The sequence below is a fragment of the Lissotriton helveticus genome, chromosome 2_1 (assembly GCF_964261635.1).
Source record: "Lissotriton helveticus chromosome 2_1, aLisHel1.1, whole genome shotgun sequence".
Taxonomy (NCBI): domain Eukaryota; kingdom Metazoa; phylum Chordata; class Amphibia; order Caudata; family Salamandridae; genus Lissotriton; species Lissotriton helveticus.
Window position 1 is genome coordinate 197,214,602 of NC_136059.1, and position 27,046 is coordinate 197,241,647.

A 27,046-nucleotide genomic window follows, 5' to 3' on the forward strand; every position below is an offset into this window, starting at 1 on the left:
GTGGGGTCTGCCCAAAATATCCCTGGCGTCTAATGGGCTTTTTGCCCCCCTTCCCCCCTGGGGGGGAGGGGGGGCAGAAAGGCTGTCATTTGTTTTGCTGGGGGGCCCATTTTGGGCAGCCCACATCACTAATTATAATTTTGAAAAAATCCCTAGTATCTAGTGGGCTTTCTGCCCCCAAGGGGGGTAGATTAAGGGCAGAAAGACTAATTTTTGTGGCCAAGGGTGGGGGCATCGGCTAGCCCGGCAGCCCCCACCCTAATTAAATTTAGCAATTTAGGGGAGGCAGAAAGGTTGTACATTTTGCGGAGTGGGGGCATGCACATGCCCTTTATGGGCAGCCCCCACCCTAATAATTTATGCGCCCCCAAAAAAGTCCCTGGCGTCTAGTGGGCTTTTTGCCCCCCCCCCCGGGGCATATTGGAGGCTACTGCCCCATTTGCCTCGGGGGGGGGGGGGGGGGGGGGGGGACACGACGTCTAAATCACGCCAAATTTATTTTGGGGGAGCAAAAGCCCTTGCCCAAGGGGCCGCTCCCCCCTCCCTGATATCTAGTGGTTGGATCCCCGGGGATCCACTGGGGTGGGGTACCATTGGAAAGGGGAGATTCTCCCCTTTCCGATGATACCTCTCCCGTCTTCCTACATGCCCGGGGGCTGAGAGAGCCCCCTGAGCACATAGAAAGTGATACTGAGATGAGCCTAAAGGCTCATTTCAGTTTCGGTTTCTGTGCAATGACGACAGCGCGACATGCGTGCTGATAGTCATTGCACAGAAACCAGGGAGGGGGCCTCAGGAGCTGGGGAAGCTCTTCCCCAGCACCCGAGGCTTTGGGGGAGAGAAGGAAATCCCTCTGCTGTCTGCAGCAGAGGGATTTCGTACCCCTGGCCTCATGTCGGTATGGTTCCATCATGAGCCCAGGTGCACCGATGGTCATGATGGAACAATTCCATCATGAGCATCGAAGGGTTTAACAAAGTAGTTAATCAAAACTGAGTCAGACAACTTGATATCTAGAAGTAAATAATTCGGTACAATTCATTCTCTGGAACCTCTGACTGTTTGCTCTGCATCCTTGTTTGTCCTGTAACGTTGCTTCTGGCGTTCTTGTTGCTGTTTTCATAATCTGCCCTAATTTGTAAGTCTATCTTCCCTTTCACCTATAGATTCATTTTTAAAATGTGCCTGAAATATATGTTCCATAGCGTTATGTTTTATCGGTCCATTCTTTTTAGCCCTCTGCAGTATGGCATTTGATCCCTGACATTGAGTCTAGTTAAGCTGGTTCTCAGAGTTGCCTCTGTTCTCTGCTCTGTACTCCCTCTACCAAGTAAAACAAGCATTGGCATAGCCAATAGGTCTTGCCTTTGGGACCTTATTGGTGTTTAGCTATGCACCAGTTGATGTTGCACCAAGGATATTGTGCTGCACAATTAAATACTTATAAGGTCCCAAAGGCGAGACCTATTGGCAATGCCAATGCTAGTTTTTTAATGCTCTGGTAGTGAATTTCATTCATTGCTGGGGGCTCAGGCCGAGTAAAGACACGAAGAAGCAGTGAAGACTGGTATTGTGGCCACTAAAAACGTGTGAAGTTAATCGTTGGATGCGAAACCCATAAAAAGTGAAAGACAATTGCGTGTCACATAGAAATGGAAACAAAGGACTCTGGCAACAGGTTTTATCTTATTAAACCGCTGACGAGCTCGGTCTTTCTCTTCTTGATATGAAACCATGGCTCCTGTGGTCCAATGCAGACCGCGTGCAGAAGAATGTAAATACAATTAAACTCATCAGGAAATGCAATTAATTAAACACATAAGGAAATTACACAATTGAAGGCCCATTCATTCTTTGATGAAACTGGACGTTGTTGATGGAGGCAAAACATCTAAGTAATATGAGAGCATATTACAGCCACTTGGTCTATCGAAGCACTGCAAAGTGGATGAAAGACAACGCGTTGGTGCTACACACGATTTTTCAAAACACTCGATTAACAAAATAAAATACTTTAATGCGGAACGTCGTTAAATGTTTGGTAGGCGCTGGTGCATAGAGAATCCTAAATTCCTGAAACAGTAAAATGATTTCAATGGGGCCTTTATTACATTGATAGATAACAAGTACACCTGACACTAACAAGTATTGTATACCTACGAAGAAACACATTCTCTCCAAATAACAGAACATCGTGCTCAAAGAGTCAATATTTGCGTGGAATGGAATTGGATTTATTAGGTCTCCGCCTAGCGAAGGCTGCGCTTGCGCAGTCTCGCTGGGGAGATCTTATGTTTTACAGAGTGGGGCTTGAACCCGTTCCTCTTCTCCATTGGCTGGCTTCCTAAACGGAGGCCAGCCATTGGAGGAGAGGGGCGTCACTCCGTTTAAGCCCTGTCTTTTTGGAATTCGGGGGTGTGTTTTTTACTTTCTTTCTCTCCTCTTCCCATTGGCTGGAATTTTACCTTCCAGCCAATGGGAAGAGGAGAGAATGAAAAACATGCCCCCGAATCATAAAATGACCGTGCTTTTCTCAGAGGCATTTCTGCTTCGCCTTGGAGAAATGTGGTGGTGTTTCCATGTTGTGGGAGCGGGTGAGTGATCGGAGGACGGGGCCTGATTGCCCCCAATTTTCCCCCCGCCATACTTCGGCTCTTTCTGGAGCTGTTCGGCTCCGCTCGCCTCCCCCCCTCCCTCTGCCTGCAGTCCTCCTCCGTCCCGCTCTCTCTTTTTAATAATGTGGAAGAAAACAAAAGAAATGAGGTGAGAGAGGTAAGAAATACAGAAAAACAGAAAGCGAAGAGAAAAATGTAAAGCACACCAGTGAAAGTAGGATAGAAAAAGTGGCAAATGAAGGCAGCGAAAAATGCATGCGCAGTCTGCTCATTTTCAAGCACTGCACTCGTGCTTGTGGTGCGCTCCTGCAAGGTGGAGGCCGCCACAAGCACAAGTGTGTGCTTGAAAATGAGCAGAGTGATGGCTAAAGGCCCTCGCTGCGTAGGCGAGCCCTAAAAAGCGTGAATACCTTCGGCTTGAGGAACGCTTGTCCATAAACAGGTTGGCGCAGTCTTTCTGCAACTTCCACGATCAACACCATTTATATATTGTTCCTTCTATTTTTGTTTAAACCTACTTATTTTTTATATCTTAATCTGTTGTATAGAATATGCTATGATGAACAATAGTCTGTTTACAATCATTTTGAAAATGAGGATTTTTTGTATTCAACGAATAAACAAATAGACATTCATGAGCAGACTTCTTAGTATCAGATTGTGTTGAACTGCATATGTTTGAGTAATCATCAGGAAATCTACAATTACATATTTAGACCTCCCCATTTGATTTTTCAGATGGACGTTTTGGACTAATGTGTTTTCATAGTTTGCATGTGTTTTTAACTCTGTCACTTCCACACAGAACGTGTTCCTTATGGCCTGGACCACAAAATTATGCGATTGTGTGGCTGTGGTGTTTTTCGCATTGTTATGGATTTTCCGCGTATGTCACATAATCCGTCATATGCTGCATAATCTGCATATTTTAACAAAGAAAAGGTTTCTAGCTCAAATGGATCAAAATGTACTAAAACATGGCAACACATTTCAATGGAAGAACCTTCACACAGGTCGAATGGTCATTTTCCAGTTGCATATTACTGTGTTTGGCTGTTACATTGGTACTAAGAAGGTGAAACCTTTTCCCAGACTGTGTTGCTATGTGTAAAAATGATACCATAATGATGTGATCTTATCACAATGTGTCGCTATAATATACATAATGTGACTTTTCTTTTAGTCAACCCTGCCACATAATTTGGTCCACGGCCACCTGTGCTGCATAATTCCAGTGTCTCTGGTTATGGCCAGCTCTGGTACTACTTTTTGAGAAATCTGCTCTGTGCAGGTTAATATCCGAGTGTGTTTCCATCTTGTTTCAGAGTTGACTTAGTTTTCCTTCCTTCCTGTGACCGCCTCAAACACTGTTCCCTTCGGTTTGCTGTGCAGAAAGGCATATTTGTCCAATCTGTTGCAGGCATACGCAAAATAGCTAGATGATCATCTTAGGAAATATATACTAGATAACTACTTATTGATATGCTATGTAGATCGGAGATTTAGGTTAGTTGGACCGTTATATAGACATGGTTTATCCACTGTTTTATAGGAGATAAGCCCAGGCTTTGCACAGCCCATGAAACTTCAATTGGTGTATTCTGCATAGCTCTTGCCATTAGTTTGCAGCTTGTTCACTCATATTGTGTTCCACTTCATGTTCATGAACAAGACCATGAAGTGTTTTTCTGGGTGGTGAAGATGCACAGGTTACCCTCAAACCTCTTTGTAGAATTAGTGGAGGAAGGGGGTGTAGGAGAGTAGGGTCTGCTTCCTATGGCCACCCCCACTTTTTGCTATTGCTTTACTGGTTTTTGACTTAGATGTGGCTGTGGGCCTGCTAATCAGACCCACAGCCCAGAGGCACTCTCTCTAAATTTACACCATGTACTTTACGTATATACACAATTGGGAATTGGTTCACCTTGTCAGCCCCTGTAGAAGTGTACCTTGGTACTCAGGGCATAGGTGGAACAAAGGCCTACCAGGGGCTGCAGCATGTATTATGCCACCCCTGACTGGCCACTCAAATAGACACAACTGGCTGATCACTCAGCTGGGGCAAGGTCGTGTAATCACCCCTTGCTTAGGTATAGTATTCCTATATCTACCCTTATATTTAGACACACAGTAACCTATGTCACTCCTATGGCAGGCCTTAACAATCCTGGAGGCAGAGTGCCTGGTTATGTGTGAGATAATTCTCTAGCATGAGCTGAGCCTGTTTGCAGCTTTCGGATCCATGTCCTTATAGCTGTTCTATGATATTGCCATACCATATACTCTTAAGTGCATTATGAACCTCGCGGTTAAATGCTAACTTTGGTTTGGCTTTATCTAAACATGTCGTGTAAGGTGTCATACGGTTTGGAATACTACTCCCTCGCCAATTCTGGCCCTTCTAGAGGAAGAAGACATGTTGTTGCGGACTATCCCGGTTAAAGTTAACCAGAGCCCCAGCGTGACAAAATGGACGCTGCTGCCACGGACACAAGTCTGACCTCCTGCTGCTGGGAGTCCTTCTAGCCACGGAGGTTTGGACAATAGGTTTCCTGTCTGGAGAGGTGCGAGCACCACCCCAGACAGGACTTTGTGTATTGGGACAGGGAGGGCTGAATAGAATGAGACACTGCCTGGGGCACACAAGGTGCTCCATGCATACCCCAGTTCAAACCGGTTGCTGGTGCACTCTAGCCCCAGCTCTGGCACGAAACTGGACAAAGGGAAGGGGGTGTAACCACACCCCTTCCTGGTCCCACCCATAGGAGGGACCTAGAAAGTAATCCAGCCCCTTTTATTTGTATAAAGTTACCCCAGTATTGGAACTTTCATAGATTCCCATGCTTTGTATCATTCCCAGTCGTCGGAATGGGAGCCTCGGTAAATAAAAAATATCAGTACCATAGGTACAAAAGAGAAAACTAGGCCTAGGCCTCATCTCATTTTGTAGCATATCACCCTATTTGTGTAAAAGAGCCCAAACTTTCGCAAGGACCAATCAGAATAGCCTCACCCCATAGAACCTTCCTGAGAGAGCCTCAGAGCCTCCCTCAGATTTTCTACCGCACGTTGTGCAAGGGAGTCTCCACTGAGCTCTGCTCAGTTTTCTTTCTATTCAACTTTATTCTTCAACTTTTTTCTTCAAAATCTACAATGGCTGACAAAAAGAAGAAGGCTTTATTCAGGGCCTGTGCTACCTGTGCGAAAAAGAGGCTTTTTGTTGAAGACCAGCATGAGGACTGCATTTATTGCTTGTATCCTGACCACAAGGCCACAGATTGCAAAATCTGTAGGACCTTTTCAACGAAGACTTTGAGAGACAGGGAGGGCCGATTGCTGACCTGGCTAGAGAAGATGAAGGCACGGAAGGAAGTACTGTCTTCAGATGAGGAGGATTCTACATCGGTAACTTCTTCCAGAAGATCTAAAAAGAGGGGTAGGTCTCCTCCCTCTACTTCATCTGAGCCCCCTGTCAAAGCCCACCACAAGATCTGATAGGTCTGGTAGGGTTAGTCCCATTAAATCTCACCGAGGTGAAAAGGAGAGGCTGGGACAGGCTGCTGAGAAGGACACTGCAAAGAAGGTGAGAAAGGAGGTTTCTTTTCCTTCACAATCTTCCCAGAAAGAGAAGGATGGTAAGAAATTCTGTACGGTCACTCCAGAGACAAAGCAGGACAAGAAAAGCGTCCGCCGACGATGAAATCTGCCGGTACGTCGACGACTGTTTCTCATAAGGATTTGAGTGTGCCGATGGCTCGGTCGACGGGACCGTTGACGGCGGCTGACGACGCCGACACCTTTAATGGCTGCGTTGACGTTTAAAACGCCTTCCTGTTCGTCGACGATGGCTACCTTCTCTGTCGACGATCATGTCAACGAAGATACTGTCGACGGCCGCTTCGACGACAAGAACGACGTCGACGACTACTGCAGCTGTGATGTTGCTGACGAGCTCGTCGACTATGCCGTCGACGATAAATCCACCGTCGACGATGAAAAATCAGTCGACAAAGACCTTCCCAGCGTCGACGGTTCCGTCTGCGAATCCTTCGACCACGTTGGCTTCCTCGTTTCTTTCGACAACTCCGTCGACGATGTCGTCGACTATTCAAAAAATGCAGATTTCCACACCGAAGCGGCAGATAACACCGGAGATGACTTCTCCAAGGCGAGTTACATCTTTGCCACCTAGTATGCTGCTGGATGACGAATCTGATGAAGAGGGTGATGATATCCAGTATGGGGATGCCTATAGTCCCTCGGATTTGAATGTGAAATGTCAAATGTCAAGAAACAGATACTGAGGAGTACTACGAACACCAGTATGTTCAGCAGGAACAACCTCCTCGAGGCTTGGGTCATGACATGGTGGCCATGCCAGCCTCCCTGGTTTCGGATTTGCAATTGATGTTGCAAGACTATAGAAATAGATTTCCGAATCAACCAGCAGTTCAATCGGAACGCCCTCCTTCTCCAACTGTACCCCCGACATCTGCAATCATCGTGACAACGTTGGTCCCACGGGCTGTGGAACCTGAAACCAGAGAGGAATCCAGAGAGGTGGTGCATGATGTGTCTTCAGATGAGGACGTTCAGGGGGATCCTATAAATGACCCGGACTTGGATTATGATGGTGGTCATCCAGATCCAGATGCCGCAGGACAGGACACTGGTACTTCTCCTCTGGCTGACATTGGGGGTTTCCATAACCTCATGGAGAGGGCATCTAAAAGATTTGGTCTGCCAATCACAACAGTGCAGTCAGACTGTTTCCTTTATGACTTTAAAGAGCCATACAAAAAGTCAGTCAGATCGATTCCTATAATAGAACATGTATGGCCGGAAGGAATCAAGGTTATGCAGAATCCGGCCATTGTCATTCCTGTTCTTCCCCGGCTGGAGAAGAAATAGAAGGCCCCTGAAGGCAGTCCAGCGTGTGCCTCCTTGGACAACCTAAACCGGATTCTGTAATATCGCAAGCGGCACAGAGCAAATCCAAGAATCCTTCCACGCCTCTTACTACACCCCCGGACAAGGAAAGAAGGCGCTTGGACAATGTGGGCAAGAGATTTTCCTCTATGGCCAGTCTCGTAGTTTGAACGGCGAATGCTCTGGCCATCTTGGGCAGTTACGATCGCCAGATGTGGTGTGATTTAGCCCCGTTTATAGAACTGCTGCCAGAATCCTCAAAAGAGGAAGCCAAAAAGGTGCTCGTGGAGGGAGAAAGATAATCATCAGAGGTCATAGATTGTGCTATGGACATAGCTTCTACGGCCTTTCGTGCTCTGGCTGGTTCAGCTGTCTTACGACGACAGGGCTGGTTGCGGGCGACCTGGTTTCGCCAAGAAGTCCAAAACAAGATCCTGGACCTCCCATTTGACGGAGAAATGCTTTTTGGGAAGCATGTCGATGAGGCCCTTCAAAGTATTAAAAAGGACACAGACACAGCAAAGTCCTTGGGGTCTTTAAATTACCGTAAGGTCCCATTTAGAGGGGCAAGAGGAAGGGGCTTCTCCTCTAATAGGGGTGGCAACCAACAGAGATATTCTTCGCAATCCTCACAATCCTACAAACCGCAGTATCCTAACCAACGCCAGGGCCAGTCTGCTTCTTTCTCTCGTCAATCTCAGACAGGACGTCAGAATCGTCATGGACGCGACAATTCCAAGAGGCAATAGCGGCCTCTTGGCCCTTACTACTGCTCCTTCCTCCCCGAGGACATCAGTGGGGGCAGGATATCTTTTTGTCTAGAGAGCTGGAGAAGTATAACATCAGACCAGTGGGTGCTGAATATTGTTCAGAGTGGCCATATGTTGGAATTTCAAGATCTTCCTCCAACAAGAGCTCCAGGCGCCAGTCGATCTCAACATCTGGGACTGCTACGTCTCGAAGCCCACCAACTTTTCATCAAGGGGGCAATAGAACCGGTACCTCTCTCGCAGAGAGGAAAAGGTTTTTATTCCAAGTTCTTCCTGGTTCGCAAGACTACAGAGACTTGGCGCCCCATATTAGATCTACGGGAGCTCAACACCTATCTCATCAAACTGTCCTTCAGGATGGTCACTCTCCAGGATATACTTCGTCTTCTGAACCCAGGGGATTTCATGGCGACTCTGGATTTAGAGGATGCGTACTTCCACGTACCGATCCACCCAGCTCACAGGCAATATTTGCGCTTCACAGTAGGCAAGAGCCATTTCCAATTCAAAGTGCTTCCGTTTGGTCTTCGATCTGCACAAAGAATATTTACAAAGGTGTTGGCCCCGGTGGTAGCTTTCCTCAGGAAGCAATCTCTGGAAGTTTTCCCTTATCTGGACGACTGGCTAGTCAAAGCTCCTTCTTTCCAGGGAACTTCCAAGGCCATTGCAACTTGCATTCAATTGTTCGATCACCTGGGTCTTCAACTGAACAGGAGTAAGTCAGTTCTGCAACCATCCAGGTCAACAAAGTTCCTAGGGGGCATTTTGGACTCAGAACAGTGCAAAGCTTATCCTTCGGACGGGACGAGCGTCAGAACAAGTTAATGCTCTCGGCTCGCCAACTGCTAAAGAGGAGATCCCTGTCAGTACGGCTCTACAAGTCTCTGCTCGGATCGATTTCATCTTGTATACCATTGATTCCGCATTGCAGGCTGCCAATGCGTCCTCTGCAAGAGCAACTCGACAAGCAATGGCGCCAATCAGAAGGCTCGTTCAAAGACAACATTTTGATAACACCAGAAATGAAGGAGGCATGCGAATGATGGATAGTGAGAAGCAACATCGCAGAGGGTCTGACTTTCAGGCTTCCTCCGCCTCCTATGGTCCTAACCACGGATGCCTCGTTAGAAGGCTGGGGAGCAGTGCTCCAGGAGCTGCAAGTCAGTGAGAACTGAAATCCACAGCAACGCCAGTACCACATCAATCTGCTGGAGCTGACTGCCATCCGACTAGCTTTGCAAGCTTTTCTCCCGAGGATTCAAACTCACCTAGTGCTGGTCCGGACGGACAATACAACGGCCATGCACTATATCAACAAGCAGGGGGGGACGACAAGGTCCCTAACTCTTTCACAGGAAGCTCAACGAATTTGTGATTGGGCAATTCTTCACAATGTCACTCTGAGAGCAGAAAACCTGGCAGGTTCGCTCAACGTCACAGCAGATGCACTAAGCCGTCAAAAAGCAGCCAATCACGAATGGGAGTTAGATCGGTCCGTTCTGGAGGTGTTCTCGGTCTGGGGGACCCCGACCAGAGACCTCTGCGTCTCCGGAGAACACCAAATGCCGGTTCTACGCAAGCAAGGATCACCATCCGGGATCCTTGGGGAACGCACTTTCGATTGCCTGGTACGGCGCATTATTTTACGCTTTTCCGCCAATACCCCTAATACCGAGATTACTCAGATCAAAGCGGAACCGTGCAAAATGATTCTGATTGCACCGGCGTGGCCCCGGCAGTTCTGTTACACGGAACTCCCCCTGCTCTCCCAGGATCATCCCATTCGCCTGCGACTAGTTCCGTCCCTGTTATCGAAGTCTCAGGGTCAGGTGCTGCATCCGGATCCGACTTCGCTTCACTTGACAGCGCGGCTCCTGAATACAGGGAATTCCAACATCTAAATCTGCCCAAGTAGTGTTGGCGAGGTTTTGTCTCAGGCTCGAGCACCAAGAACTAACAAGCCGTATAAAGCAAAATGGAAGAGATTCTGCCTATGGTGTCAGAGACAACGTCTCCACCCTTACAAGTCAGCTCCACATCAAATTTTACCATATATCCTATCACTGGCTCAATCTGGATTGGCTCATTCTTCGGAGAAAGTTCATCTAGCAGCCATCTCGAGATTCCGGCGGACATCTTCAGGTCCTTCTCTTTGGTCTGCTAGAATTGTCAAGCAGTTCTTAAAGGGCCTGTTTAGGATGTATCCTCCAGTCCGCCGCCAATTTGGCAACTTAATCTGGTGTTGGCTCAGCTAATAAAAGCTCCGTTTGAACCCATTCACAGAGCGGAACTTTAATTCCTTTCTTGGAAGCTAGTCCTCCTTTTGGCACTGACATCTGCTAGGAGAGTTAGTGAACTTCAGGCGCAGTCAATAGTGGAACCTTTCCTTCAATTCAAGAAAGATGTCCTCATCCTTCGGACGAATCCAAAGTTCATCCCTAAGGTTCCTTCTGAATTCCATCTGAATGAACCTTTGATTTTGAAATCATTCTTCCCACGGCCTACTACTCCGGCAGAAAGATCATTGCATTCTTTGGACGTTCAGAGGTGTTCATTTTATTTGGAGCGCATGAAGTCCTTTGGAAAATCCTCACAACTGTTCGTGTCTTACAGTGCGCCGCGGAAGGGTTTTCCTATAACCAAAGCCAGCATTTCCCGCTGGATCTCCAGCGCTATTCAGTTCTGCCATCAAGGAGCGGGCAAGCCCCTTGAAAGAAAAGCCCGTGCACATTCCACAAGATCAGTGGCATCTTCGGTGGCTCTTTTTTCTGGAGTCCCTATCAAAGACATCTGCAGGGCAGCAAATGGGAGCAGTACACATACCTTCACGAAGCATTACTGCCTGGAGGCGACAGGACGACGCTGCTGTTGGACAAGCAGTCCTCAGGAATCTTTCAATGAGAGGTGAGCTTTCCCTACAATCCCGCCTTCCTGTGTAGCACATTTTGTATAGATGATGCTTCTTTTTCTTATAACATTTTTTCATTGTTACTTTGAGCATTGCCATGGTGTCATGCAATAATATTTATGTAACAAAATGTGCTTTGGTGACTTACTGCTAGCTATTCTGATACAAAGCATGGGAATCTATGAAAGTTCCAATACTGGGGTAAGAAAACAAGTTACTTACCTGTAACTTTGGTTCCCCAGTATTGGTAACTTTCATAGATTCCCATGCGCCTCCCCTCCTCCCCTGGGAAAGCTCGGCCTTGTTACTGAGATAGTGGCTGTTTGCACAACGGCTACGAAAATCTGAGGCTCTGAGGTTCTCTCAGGAAGGTTCTATGGGGTGAGGCTATTCTGATTGGTTCTTGCGAAAGTTTGGGCTCTTTTACACAAAGAGGGTGATATGCTACAAAATGAGATGAGGCCTAGGCCTAATTTTCTCTTTTGTACCTATGGTACTGATATTTTTTATTTACCGAGGCTCCCATTCCGACGACTGGGAATGATACAAAGCATGGGAATCTATGAAAGTTACCAATACTGGGGAACCAAAGTTAGAGGTAAGTAACTTGTTTTCGTAGGAGCCGAGTCCTGAGACTTTAGATTAATCCTGAACCGAAACTTGACACGAAACTCTGGACCTTCGACATTCTGCTGAAGACTGAAATCTCCCTTGTGGCCTAGGAGTGACCACCCTGGGCAACCAGGCACCATCCAGCAAATCAACGGCTTGCTTTGTCTTCGTTCCCGCTGGAACCCGAGCACAGAGCCTGACCAGACCCAGACTTCCAGACCTCTCTGACCCTCTCTTCACGACTGCAGCTTTGCTGAGATCACGAGATCTGGAGGTGACGAGACACGTGGTACCGGACATCTTGGAAAGTCTGCACCTTGCTAACTGTGCAGCTCCTGAGGCATCCTCGAAGCTGTGCACTGGGGACTGAGAAACCCCGAACCTGAGCTCCACCTGCACCGAAGATCAGCCCTCCACATTCCACGAGTTCTGTCTGGGACCCTTCTGCTTGTGTTCTGCTCGACGCGTTAACGGTTGCTGGCCAGTTGGCTAGTAGCCTCTGTGGCGACAATCCTTTTGAACCACATTGCTGGTCTGGTTGCTCCAGACTGGCCCTTGCCTCCCTGCAAAGGTAAGGCACCTCAGACCTTGCTGGTCTGCACCAGAAGCCTTTTTTGAATCCTGCGTGGGTTGCCTTTGCCAAGGCCCGTTGACTCCAATCCGGTAGTCGACCCCTCCATCTGCGAGAACCTTCGTGGAACAGCTCCTCTCCAGCACCTGGTCGTCGTCGACGCCTCCTGGTCCGCGTGGCTGAAGAGACAAGTTTCAAGACAGCACCTGATTGCTCCTCGACGTCGTCTGGTTCCTTCCTGGTTCCACCCGGTCACTGGCTAGTGACCCAGACTCTGTCCCCTCTGCTTTCAGGTCCTCTTCATCTTCGATCCACCCGGACATCTTCCTCCTGGTCGCCTGCAGCATCTTTCTTCAAAGGCTCCATAGGACTCAACGACGAAACCCGACACATCGTCACACCTATGCACCCGCCGTCCGTGGGTGAGGTAACCCAATAGTATTGACTATCCAAGTGTCTAGGTTTTTAGTTGTTTCCTCCTAGCTAAACCGGAAGTGTCCTAAATCCTTCTAAATCTAACTTCGAAGTTCCCATTGACTTTGCATTGACTCACATGTGTGTGTAAAGACACTGCACGCACCGCCTGTGGCTTATCCAGAGCTTAACCATTCGGGCGATTTCATGCTGTGCCCGTGAAAAACAATCTCAATGCGCAAGCGCATTCACCGCAAAGCGCGTGAACATTAAAGCCATCTGCCTCCCTCCCACAATTATTCACGGCCGGCCGGCCGTACTTTCACTTTCACGGCCGCCAGGCCGTGTCTCTCGTTTCTCCTCCCCCCTCCCCACAGCAATGCATTTCTCCTCCCCTAATTATTCACGGCTGGCTGGCTGTACTTTCACTTTCACGGCCGCCAGGCCGTGTCTATCGTTTCTCCTCCCCCCTTCCGTCACAACAGTGACTTAATCTGTAGGCATCTCTTTTTTCAAAAGTCTAAGACGCCTGTAGTTGTTGCCAGAGTAAGTTTAAGCATCGCATTGCACCTTTTCGTTTTTCTCAGTTCCACAGGTTATTAGAGCATTGGCGTGGTCACCAGCCTCCCCATTACGACTCTCCCAGCAATACACATGACGACAACATAACTCAATGCCGAGCACTCCAGCACAACCAGCTAGAGCACAAATGTCTCAAAAGCGCATGTACACTGGTAATATTTGCCATATCGGTGATTTCACCTTTATTTGGACCCTCTGTGCACGTGTTTCTTCGATCTTCTGCCTTATCTTTTCTCGTCTGTAATGTTCATAAGCAAACGGATTAACCATTGCCTTCACCTTTAAACACAAACAAGAGGGAAATGTGGATGAGCTGCAGCTTGAAGTTACATCCCCTCACTGCACAGTTACTGCAACAAGGTGACAGACCAGGCAGGCTTTATTTGCCTTTTCCCTTACTTTATGATACAATCGTATGTCAATAAAAAGCCATTCATGTATGCCATGAGCATCGGCGATCCAGTAAGATGAGCCAGTCCTGAAAACAGAAAATACAGCTTGAGCAGGGATTCTTTTGTTTGCACTCATGTCCTTTTGCAGTTGAAGGCCCAGCAAGTCATTGCACTGCATTGTGTTAGATACATTTATACAAGAATACCTGAACAGCATTTGGATCGTAAGTCACATACATACAAAACATGTTGCATTACAAATGCTATAGGTGTCACATTTGAAAAAGTTAAAAGTATTGGCATTGTAAATGAAAAAGCTATTAATTTTGCTATATTCAAGACCAACACATTAAAAAAATTGTCATTTACAAAACCAATAGCTCCAACTTTTCTAATGCGAGACCTATTGCATTTCCAATGCTTGTTTAAACAGTATTACTGATACCACAATGGGTGAAAAATGTATACACTCGGAGGAAATATTAGTATGACAGTTTTTTGGGGAACTCTGGGTACGTGATCTAACATCATTTTGACAACTGAAGCTGAAAATAAGACTTGAAAAAAACAGTCTGTAATATTCTAAACCCATCGCTATATGGCAGGAGTGCACGTCATGTAAATCTTCACTAAACCATGCTTAGACCAATGATTACAGTGTCGTAACAATTTCTGGTCAACATGGATGAGTATACCTATACCTGATTTAGCTGCAATATGGGTATCACCTAGAGGGTATTGGAAATACACAGCAAAATGCATATGAATGTTTTGTTTGATTGTTTTTTTTTTTTTTACTTCATATAAATTAACCTAAACTGGTGTGGTAGTGAATGGTGGAGGGCTGTCACCACTTTGCAGCATCTGAAAGTATAACGTAAGAAGTTATTATATATATATTTTTTTTTTACAGCTGATGGAAGTGACGGGAAAGAACCAGGATGAGTGTATGGTGGCTCTACATGATTGTAATGGGGATGTTCACAGAGCAATTAACACACTACTGGAAGGGAACTCTGATACGGTGAGAAAACTATTTTGTCTTTGAATATTATTACGGGATTATCTCTAGTTCGCAAGCAATGTCAAAAATGGGAATACAAAATAATTGGTAACGCAGTTTAAGGGAAAGCATTACCCAAGTATAGTAGGTGTTTAGAGGTAATTTGTATTGATTGCTCATTGTGGTGTTTTATTTGTTAAGGACATTGTAAAAAAGGTGGCTTGGTGTTTCTTTTTTAACATTTTTAACCTTTGTCTAATTGAAGCCTTTAACTTATTTAAGCTTTCCCGTTGTTCATTTAAAGTGTGTACTCTGTCCTGTTTAATCTTGTGTTTCGAATTTTTTTCTTCAAATTGCCAAACATTGTTGCTTTTTAAAGCTTGTCTGAATATCTCTAATTTCTAATCCGTATTTTCTGACTTTGGTAATGAGGCTTAGGTTTACCATCGATGGCACGTCTACACACTCTGAGAAACTCTTTGGTTGGCTTTCTTCTACTTTACCTTTTCCACTCTAAGAACTAGTTCAGTGTTTATCCATCTGAGGTATTTTAAACCCACAGCACCTAACTGCACTCTTTCACTTAAGTCCTTCCACATTTTAGAAACTAGTACAGCTCTCAAATAGATCATCACAGAATGCAAGTACTCCTTTTCATTAAGTGATCAATGCAGGAGGGGTTATCTAGAACAGGCAACCCCGTCTGAGTCGCATAGAGACTGCTGTTTTAAACATGTGTTAATTTGCAAAGCTTAAGTAGGTGTATTCTCAGCTCTCCAACTATACTCTTGACTCGGTTTCCTCACTGAGATATGGCTTTGAAGCCTCAGGAAGATATATCGTGACTGCGATCTCTGAAGGCCGAACTTTTTTTAGGAAGTGACAGTCCATGGCATTGGTCTTTGAATCCTACTCAGTAGTCACCCTTTATGATGATGTTGTGGAACTTGCATTTGAAGAAGTCAGTATCACTCTTAATTATGATTTGGTATACTGGGCACCCTCTACCCAACTGGCTTTTCCTGACCACCTTTTACATCTTGTAGGCATTATCCATCAAGGGAGCCAGGACTACTGGTCTTCTTCATTAAAACATTTGTGCAGAAGATTCCACTTTTAGCCAGGCCAGTAACGTCCTGGTTGCTGTGGCATCTTTGCGTCATTTTTGGATGGGCGTCAGAGGTCACACATTGCAGGTCAAACCCTAGGCCTGGACTTATCCTCCCAAAAATGACAATATTGAAGTATCTCCCTCTTACATGAATGGACCACCATCTTATCACCATTGCCTTGGCCACTGAACAACTCTCTCCCGGAGTAATCAATCACACAAAAAAGCAACTGGAACAGTTCCCTAAATTAGTCATGAATGCAAATATAGATCCTTTCATTGTACCTCCTGGCTATCCAAAGGTATTGGATTAGACGCCTCACTCATTTGATAGTGACATGCTTAGTCATTGGTGCCTATTCATACTCTGGCAGGATGATACCACCAGGACGGACTCAACCAAAGTTGGGATGAGAGTTTTTCAATAAATCGAAACTGGATAAGCAGAGATCCAGGTAGGACGTTTAGTTTTAAAAATATCTACAGGTATATCCATCAGTTTTTTTATTTTTTTATTCATAGGCTACCTGGGATATGGTTAAAGGAAATTCTGGGGCTTTTGTTGGGAGTAATTGTTCAACTAAACCTGCTCTGTATTTGCCAACATGTTTTGTCCCCTGCTCAGAGCCTGTCCGGGACCTTCGTTAGAGCTTGCTGTGTGTATCCTTGCTTTGCTATGCATGCACACCACGCACATGAGTGAGGCCTAAGGCTCTCACCTGTCTCGGTCTTCTGTTCGTGGGAATTTCCTACAAGACAAAAGGGTTAAGGAGGTTGAAGTAGGACCGTTCTTCCCTGTAGGAATTCAGACCTCAAATCTTTTGCATAGTCCTGTATTTATAAACCTTTTCATGAGTTATGATGGCCCATGCTTTTCTTGTCATGCGAATAAAAAGGGAGGGGAAGGCAGTGGGGAAGGGAGGGGGGAGGGGGCACCTCCGTGGAATACAAAAGGCAAAATTGTGCTGCTGAATATTCTCAATGTAGATGACACGTTTGGGATTTTGTCATATCTACAGAGGAATTTATTCACTATTCTTATTGATTGAAACCAATATTTGTTCTAAAGACCAGTGATTAGTTGTGTGAGAAGTTGGCCTGATGTGCAGTGTTCACTATTCTAGTGATCACTATATATCAGTCCAAACAACCCTTATTGATGATTGGTTGTAAGTCAACCTTATAGACCAGCTATCCTAGTAGCATGGATACGAGCAGTCTAAGGCTAAGACTCTAGAGGGCGTGTTAAGCCAGCTGTTTTACCATCACATTACCCCTTGAACACCCAGTGAAAGGACACCACACAAGTGTTATGAAAATAAACAATGTATTTATTAGAATCACAACAACCCTGTACTCTTTATGAGGACAGGGTGCTAAGCACACAACAAAACTCTTACGAAAATACTTAAGTTAGCACGGTATACACAAATGCCCGAGGGGCACGAAAAACCATATACTTTAAAAGTGGAATGCGAAATTACTAGCAGGTAAGTACAGTACTAATAGGCTTTGGAATCGCTAGGACTTGACTATAGAATCGTTAGATTACTTCTAGGAGACCTAGGGGACTCGGGTGCAGAGTGTGCACTCTCACGCGGGATGCGGGACAAAGTCTATGGGAGCTAGTAAAGTTAAAGTTAGTGTTTACGGGCGAACCCGACCTGGTAGGAAGAAAACGACAGTGGATCCTGACCCTTGGATAGTGAGGCTATGCTGGGGCACCGAAATGCCGAAGTTACCTAGCCCAGGGGCTGCAGCTGCATAGGTCTCAAAAGACGTCGGGAATCCTTGTTGCCGGACCAGGAGCCTGGAAGAAAAGATGCTGGCAGGCGACCAGTGAAGATAGTTCGAGTTGATCCAAGCCTGGATCTGGAAGATGGATGACACCTGAAAGCAGAGGGGACCAAGTTCGTGACTACTAGCCAGTAGTCAGTGGGCACCAGGAGGGCACCGGATGGCAGTCACCTCGACTAGGTGAGTGGGCGACGCTGGCTCTGCAGATCTCACGGACCAGGAGGCGTTGTCGGCGACCAGGATGGAGAGGCGAGCTGTCCCACGATGGATGAAGCTGTCGGCGTCGAAGTTACCCAGGATTGGGCAACAAGCCTTGGCTAATTCAAGCCCACGCGGTGGACTCAAAATGGCGTCTTGAGGGGACCAGGAGGGTCCGGGGTGCTCCTCTTCGGGAAGGGAGCAAGGGCCAGTCTGGAGCAACCAGACCAGCAGCAGTGATGTCGTCGGGCGTCGTTCAGAAGGCCACAAGCCAGCGGGATAGTAGCCAAACAACGCGGTGAGCAGCAAAAAGCAGAAGGGCCCCACGCAGATCGTGGAGATGCTGGGAGGCTGCACTTCGGTGCTGGAGCTGCTCAGGGTCGGGGCTTCTCGGACCCCAAAGCACTCACCAGGAAATTACTCGGCGGGCTTGCTGTGCAGAAGACGTGCAGTCTTGAAGATGGCCGGTCCCTCGAGGTCTCGTCGCACCCACGGTTCTCAGCTTGGCTGTAGAGGTGGGTAGAGGTCAGAGGTGCCAGGGAAGTCGGTTCTCGTCGAGCTGGGCAGTCGGATTCCGGAGGAAGGACTTGCAGCAGACCGCAGTGTTCTTTAGATGGTGCCTGCGGATGCAGGGTGACTACTCCTTAGTCACAAGGGAGAAATCTTAGGAAGAAGTCTTGAGTTCCTTTCGTGGAAAGTAGTTTCAGGATTCAAAGATGATCTAATTTGGAAGGGGGCCTGCTCCTACCTTTATCTGGGAAAAGGGGGCTGGCACGCGACTAAGTCCTGCCCTAGGGGTGGGACCAGGAGGGGGGTGGGTACACCCACTTCCTTGGCGGGCTTTTCCCCAGCACAGGGTCTGGAGTGTTCTGGAACTGGTTCAAGCCAGCCTATGCACAGTGAGCACCGGGGTGCCACGTGCAGTCACCTTCCTCTGAAGCCCTGCCTACCTACAATACACAAAATCCTGTCTGGGACGGTGCTGGCACCGCCCCTGGCAGGAAACCCTTTGTCCTTATCTCCTGCTCTGGGAGGACTCCCAGCAGCAGGAGGGCAGACTTGTGTCTCGGTGGCAGCATCCATTTTGTGGATGCTAAGGCTCTGTCTGACTTTAACCGGGGTTAGGGGTTACATACATGTTGTGTCCCTCTAGAAGGGTGGAATGCTAACCCCGTCGCCAGAATTGGCGAGGGGTTAGTATTCCAATTCGTATGACACCTTACTTGACATGTTTTGATAAAGCGATACCAGAGTTGGCATATAACCGCGAGGATTATAATGCACTTAAGAGTATATGGTATGCGATATCATGGAAACGGCTAAGGGATGGATCCCGAAAGCCGCAGACAGGCTCAGCTCATGCCAGAGCACCATCTCACATGATTCCAAGCACTCTGCCTTCAGGATTGTTAAGGCCTGCCATAGGAGTGACTGATAGGAGATATATGTGTCCATTTTAGGGTTAGATATAGGTATACTATATCTAAAGCAAAGGGTGAGTACACCACCTTGCCCCAGCTGTCGTGCAGCCAGTTGTGTCAGTTTAGTTAGTCAGCCCAGGGGTGGCATAATACATGCTTCAGCCCCTGGGAGACTTCTGGGTGCACCTCAGCCCTGGGTACAGGGACTTGAGAGGGCCCAGTGCCAATTCAGTACCTGAGTACAATTTGGATAGAGAGAACAGCTAGGCTGTGGGTCTGATTAGCAGGCCCACAGCCAGGAAAAGTCGTAAACCAGTGCAGCAAAAAGCAAAAATCTGGGTGATCATAGGATTGCAGACCCTACTCTCCTACATGACCCCCCCCCCCAAAACTTTGGGACAATAAACTAACCTTGACCAGGTGAGTCTTCTTGCTCTAAGTGGAAATACCTGGAGAGCCCATCAGCATTGCTGTGATCAGTACCAGGTCTATGCTCCACTGTAAAATCCATCCCCTGTAGGGAAATGGACCACCTAAGCAGTTTGGGGTTTTCACCCTTCATCTGATTTAGCCACAAGAGGGGCTTATGGTCTGTCTGAATGGTGAAGTGAGTGCCAAACAAGTAGGCCCTCAGCTTCTTCAGGGCCCAGACCACAGCAAAGGCCTCCCTCTCAATAGCTGACCAATTTTTCTCTCTGGGTGTCAACCTCCTACTAATGAAAGCAATAGGCTGATCATTGCCATCAAAATTCAGTTGAGACAGAACAGCCCCCACACCCAACTCAGAAGCATCTGTTTGGACAATGAATGGCTTGGAGTAATCTGGACTCTTTAGGATAGGTGCTGTGCACATGGCCTGCTTTAGGTCATTGAATGCTTTCTGACAGCTTGCTGTCCACTGAACTTTCTTTGGCATCTTTGTGCTTGTCAGGTCATTAAGAGGGGTCACTATGGACCCATAATTTCTGACAAACTTCCTATAGTACCCAGTCAGGCCCAAGAAAGCTCGAACCTGAGTCTGGGTGATTGGAGGAGTCCAGTCCTTGATGGCCTGTATCTTACTCTCCAGTGGCTGAACCTGGCCTCCACCTACCAAGTGGCCCAGGTATACAACCTGTGTCTGCCCTATCTGGCACTTTGTGGCCTTGATAGTGAGGCCTGCCTTTTGCAGAGCCTCTAACACTTTTCTCAGGTGGACCAGGTGATCCTCCCAGGTGGAGCTAAAGACAGCAATATCGTCTAGATATGCTGCACAGACGTCATCCAGCCCAGTGAGGACTTGATTCACCAACCTTTGGAAGGTGGCAGGTTCATTTTTCAGTCCAAAGGGCATTACCACAAACTGATAATGCCCTCCAGGGGTAGAAAATGCTGTCTTGGGTTTGGCCTCCTCAGCTAACCTGATTTGCCAATACCCAGCTGTCAAATCGAATGTACTTAAGAAGTTGGCAGAAGCCAATTTATCTATAAGTTCATCTGCTCTTGGTATTGGGTGGGCATCAGTCTTAGTGACTGCATTGAGGCCTCTGTAGTCTACGCAAAACCTCATCTCTTTCTTACCACCCTGGGTGTGAGGCTTTGGCACTAGAACTACTGGGCTAGCCCAAGGGATATCTGAGGGCTCAATGACTCCCAGCTCCAACATTTTCTGCACTTCAGTTTTGATGCAGTCTCTAACATGATCAGGCTGTCTGTAGATTTTACTCTTGACAGGCAGACTGTCTCCAGTGTCAACATCATGGGTACACCAATCAGTTTGGCTGGGTGTCAGAGAGAACATATGTCTGAAGGATTGCAGGACTTGCCTGCAATCCTGTTGCTGATGTTCAGTGAGGCTGCCACAAAAGACAACACCATCAACTGATCCATCATCAGGATTCTGAGTGAGCAGGTCTGGGAGAGGGTCACTCTCTTCCTCCTGTCCCTCATCTGTGGCCATGAGCAAGCTCATGTCCTTCCTGTCAACATATGCTTTGAGCCTGTTAACATGGAGCACTCTGAGAGGGCTCCTGGGAGTTCCAAGGTCCACCAGGTAGGTAACCTCTCCCTTTTGCTCAATGATGGTGTGGGGCCCAGACCATTTGTCTTTCAGAGCTGCTGGGGCCACTGGCTCCAGCACCCACACCTTCTGTCCTGGCTGGTACACAGTCAGAACAGCCTTTTGGTCATGCCAAGCTTTTTGAAGTTCTTGGCTGGCCTCAAGGTTTTTAGATGCCTTTTCCATATACTCAGCCATCCTGGAGCGGAGACCAAGTACATAGTCCACTATGTTGGTTGCAGGCTTTTTGAGAGGTCTCTCCCATCCTTCCTTCACCAAACACAGGGGTCCTCTTACAGGATGCCCATACAGAAGCTCAAAAGGGCTGTAGCCAACCCCCTTCTGTGGGACCTCTCTGTAAGCAAACAAGAGGCAGGGGATCAGGACATCCCATCTTCTCCTAAGAGTTTCAGGTAGCCCATGAATCATCCCTTTGAGGGTCCTGTTGAATCTCTCAACAAGCCCATTGCATTGTGGGTGGTAGGGTGTGGTGAACTTGTAGTTCACACCACACTCCTTCCACATTGCAGTCAGATATCCTGACATGAAGTTTGTACCTCTGTCAGAAACAACCTCCTTAGGGAAGCCCACTCTGGAGAACACTCCAACTAGGGCCCTTGCCACTACAGGTGCTGTAGTGGTCCTAAGTGGAATAGCTTCAGGATACCTGGTGGCATGATCCACTACCACCAGTATAAACTTGTGCCCTGATGCTGTCTGGGGTTCCATTGGACCAACAATGTCAATCCCCACTCTTTCAAATGGGACCCCCACCACAGGTAGTGGTATGAGGGGGGCCTTTGTTGTGCCACCTGACTTACCACTGGCTTGGCAAGTGACACAGGAGCGACAAAACTCCTTGGTATTCTCATTCATATGGGGCCAGTGAAAGTGTGAGACAAGCCTGTCCCAAGTCTTTGTCTGACCTAAATGACCTGCAAGGGGAATCTCATGGGCCAAGGTGAGAAGGAAACCTCTCAGAGACAAGGGGATGACCAGCCTCCTGGTTGCACCAGGCTTGGGGTCTCTTGCCTCAGAGTACAGGAGTCCATCTTCCCAGTATACCCTATGGGCACCTGTGGCATTCCCTGCAGCCTCAGCAGCAGCCTGCTGTCTGAGGGGTTCAAGGGAAGGGCAGTCTAACTGTGCCTTCCCCAGGTCTGCTCTGGAGGGTCCCCCTGAGCCCAGAAACTCAACTTGATCAAGTACAAGCTCTTTAGGCTCAGTTTCCCTCAGTTCTCTCAGATCAGCCTCCTCAGAGACTTGATCCTCAACCTGGGGCAAGGGGGAAGGCAAAGCCTTACCCTTACTGCTCTTCTTCTTGGAAGGTGTCTGGTCCATAATTTCAGGATCCAGCACCTGTTCAGTGGGGCATTTTCCGGCCTGTGACCTAGTCACAGCAAGCACATGTGCTGGCAAGCCTAACATTTCCATGTGAGTCCTCTGCTCCACTTCTGACCATTGTGATGACTCCAAATCATTGCCCAACAAACAATCAACTGGGAGGTCTGAACTGACTACAACTTTCTTTTGTCCCTTCACTCCACCCCAGGAGAAAGCCACAATTGCCACACTATGACTAGTAGTGACATTGCTGGCATTGGTCACCAGGAAATCAGTACCTGGCATGATCTGTCCAGGGTCCACAAAGTTAGGTGTCACCATGGTGACACTGGCACAAGTGTCCCTATAGGCCTGAGCCATTTTGCCATTAATTAAAGGCGTCTGCCTGTATTTGCCCAAAGTATTGGGACTTATCTCAGGGGTTATATCCATATCCCCTGTACAGACAAGGACAGCCTGAGTGAGTGTGCCAACTAAGTTGTCAGACCCCTCAGTTCCCAAGGTTAACCCAACTAATGCCTTGGGAGGTACACTACCACTACTGACTGTACTAGGGGGTGCAGTTGCCTTAGGGGCTGTAGTGGCAGGAGTTTGTCCTCCTCTTTTGGTGCACTCACTAAACCAGTGAGATTTACTTTTGCAGTACTGGCACCACCTTTTTGACTGGCCTTCTTGAGTCTTCTTCTTCTGGGAAGCCTGACCCCCACCCTCTTTGGTTTGTTGGGGACCTGGTGAAGACTTCTGGTCATTTTGTTCACTCTTTGCATTACCCTTCTGGTCTGCTTTCTTCTGACCACCCTGGTTCTGGTTCTGGTTCTGCTTGATCCTTGTCCTGACCCATTTGTCTGCCTTCTTTCCCAATTCTCGGGGAGAGGTCAGATCTGAATCAACAAGGTGCTGGTGCAACAACTGGTTCTGACAATTGTTTAAAATTTGTTCTCTCATCATAAGATTATACAATCCTGTGTAATCTGTAACCTTGCTACCCAGCAACCAGCCCTCCAAAGCCTTAGTGGCACTATCCACAAAGTCAGACCAGTCCTGAGACTGAGTTTTCTGGGTGTCTCTGAACAGCAACCTGTACTGCTCAGTGGTTAAACCAAACCCATCAATCAGTGCATTTTTCAGGACCTGGTAATCATTAGCATCCTCCACTCTTGTAGTGAGGAGCTTATCTCTACCTTTACCATCAAAGGAGAGCCACAGTATAGCTGCCCACTGACTTCGGGGAATGCACTGTGTGGTATATAAATAAATAATACCGGATCTAGGTTTTACTGGACATAGTAATAACAGATAGCTCAATAAATAAGAGTCAAGATTCGAGGTAGTAGGAGTTTGCAGGTTTAATACAGCATAAAGGACAGGAACAGGACAACCTGCACAGGAATAGGATGGCAGCTGCCTGGGGGCAGGATCTGGAATGAGCGCGCTAACTTTAATAACAATACACAAGCATATATACTAAAACAGTTGCAATTGCAATACATACAATAGGCGGAGCAGTGGGTGTGGTCAATAGCAGTCGCGAAAGATAAGGGTGAAAGTGGGTGTAACAGGAGGCGTTTACATAGACATGTGATGTAAACGTAACAGAATATGTCTTGAATGGGGCGGAAACATGGAGGGGGCTACCTAAGGAGCCGGGACCTCTAACCTAGTGGTGCGCGCAAACGGACAATGACGTGTTACTAGGAGAAGCTGGGGGCTATGAACTCTGTACTAGGAGCAGAGACTGAAGTCTGGAGAGTCAGGGCGACATGTACCTAAACACTATCTAGTATCTGATGTTTAGAGAACATGTTGATAGAATCCAAAAGTTATCGGGGTAAAGGCTAACGGACTCTAAGACTGGTGCATGCATTATTCTACATGTAGTGCGTGATGTGGAATATTAAATGACCATTAATACAGTATTTCTCTTACATGGAGACGTAAAGGCTAGACGATGACGGAAACTATTGATGCGATTCAGTAGCTTAGGAATGCAGAGAAGGAGGGCTGGACTGATAACTAGAATCATAACATACTCTTGGCAGACTCGTAGGCAGAGCCAGGCTGAACCGGGCACTGTGAGGCAGGAAGTAAGTGAAGGGTCAGGAATACAGGTGGGGGCTGTATCGCTCCTCAGCGAGGCTCAGGAGACAGGAGCTGAATCTGGTGTCCAGGCCCTTTTGAGGCCTAGGAACGGGGACTTTACAATGAAATAACGTGCACACTGAGAAACGTGGCAACGTAACTTTACATAGGCCTAATACTCGTAGCTTTCACGAGAACTGGAAACTGGCATACTAGAGATGGACACAACTGTAATTGCGTCTTTAATCGATCATGGGGAATACATATGCATATTAATCATGCACATACAACATAGGATGGGGAACACGTAGGGACACAGAACATGGCAAAATTTACTTTTCCACAACTGCACAGTGCAGGCCCTCTCCAAAGCAGCCATCCATTTCTGGATATCATCCCCTTGCTTAAAGGGGGGCACTATCTTAGTCAGGTGTTTAGTATCTAAACCCTTCTCTCTATCTCTTGGGAGATTGCTGCCACCAGTGGGAGCTAACCCACTCATCTGCTGCTCTCTAGCCAAGGCAAGCTTCTCTTTGGCCAGGGCAATTTCTTCCCTTTCAATCCTCAGAGTAGCCTGTCTCATCCTAGCTTCATGCTCCATTCTCTGAGGGGAAGTCAATCTCCTCTGGGGAGAGTTCCTTCTCCTCTGAGCAGAGGCATTAGAGTGCAGAGATCTATTGGAGTCCCTAGAAAGAGATCTATCTCTCCTAACTCCAAGGTTAGGCCTACTTAGGGTCAGTACTGGGGGTCCCCCAGATCCTAGCCCAAGCAAGTCTAAGTTGGCCCTAGTTAGCCTTCTGACTACCTCAAGACCTTTGTCTACCTCGTCCCCAGAGAGTTCCCCTTGATCCTCCTCCTCAACTGCATTGGCAATGTTGGGGAGGTCTGGATCCCCAGAGGTACCCTCTAAGGCTGGCATATTCCCATCTAGCTGAGAAAGCTTTCTCGCATCATAAGTCTCTAATAGACCTATTAAAAAGGGAATGGTGGGGTTAGACCCCTGCTTCAGTTTTCTGGAGACACAGATTTGTCTCATCTCCTGGAAACTGAGAGCTGCATATCTTGAAGTGACCTGTGGAGGGTCAACACTGACCAGGGGAGTCTCAGTAGATTCTCCCTGGGTAGACATGCTTTTCTAGTGAGGTGTAAGTGGTGCACTTACCTACACTATATGTTTGCCTACTGATCCCTTGCTAGAGTTGTAGTTTAGGGTGTGCTAGGCCCTAGGAGCTACAACAGCTGGTTCAGTAGAACTCAGAGTATTCTAAGCTAAGTTATATGTACCTTTAGTACTTATGTGATCTTTCACAAGATATTCTTAGGATATGTGTGGTAAAACAACAGCAAGCTCAAATCCCAACCGCTGCTCACCAATGTGAGAAGTTGGCCTGATGTGCAGTGTTCACTATTCTAGTGATCACTATATATCAGTCCAAACAACCCTTATTGATGATTGGTTGTAAGTCAACCTTATAGACCAGCTATCCTAGTAGCATGGATACGAGCAGTCTAAGGCTAAGACTCTAGAGGGCGTGTTAAGCCAGCTGTTTTACCATCACATTACCCCTTGAACACCCAGTGAAAGGACACCACACAAGTGTTATGAAAATAAACAATGTATTTATTAGAATCACAACAACCCTGTACTCTTTATGAGGACAGGGTGCTAAGCACACAACAAAACTCTTACGAAAATACTTAAGTTAGCACGGTATACACAAATGCCCGAGGGGCACGAAAAACCATATACTTTAAAAGTGGAATGCGAAATTACTAGCAGGTAAGTACAGTACTAATAGGCTTTGGAATCGCTAGGACTTGACTATAGAATCGTTAGATTACTCTAGGAGACCTAGGGGACTCGGGTGCAGAGTGTGCACTCTCACGCGGGATGCGGGACAAAGTCTATGGGAGCTAGTAAAGTTAAAGTTAGTGTTTACGGGCGAACCCGACCTGGTAGGAAGAAAACGACAGTGGATCCTGACCCTTGGATAGTGAGGCTATGCTGGGGCACCGAAATGCCGAAGTTACCTAGCCCAGGGGCTGCAGCTGCATAGGTCTCAAAAGACGTCGGGAATCCTTGTTGCCGGACCAGGAGCCTGGAAGAAAAGATGCTGGCAGGCGACCAGTGAAGATAGTTCGAGTTGATCCAAGCCTGGATCTGGAAGATGGATGACACCTGAAAGCAGAGGGGACCAAGTTCGTGACTACTAGCCAGTAGTCAGTGGGCACCAGGAGGGCACCGGATGGCAGTCACCTCGA

At 47.3% G+C, this 27,046-nt stretch overlaps 1 protein-coding gene across 5 annotated transcripts in view; it reads left to right on the forward strand.

Moving 5' to 3' along the window:
• Positions 1-27,046, forward strand: part of UBAP2 (ubiquitin associated protein 2) — a 1,803,012-nt gene that overhangs the window by 221,334 nt on the left and 1,554,632 nt on the right. For all 5 annotated transcript variants that reach the window (XM_078674719.1, XM_078674718.1, XM_078674717.1 and 2 more), the window contains exon 4: positions 14,707-14,817. In XM_078674719.1, coding sequence (XP_078530845.1) covers positions 14,707-14,817 — 111 coding nt within the window. The remainder of the gene's footprint in view (positions 1-14,706; positions 14,818-27,046) is intronic.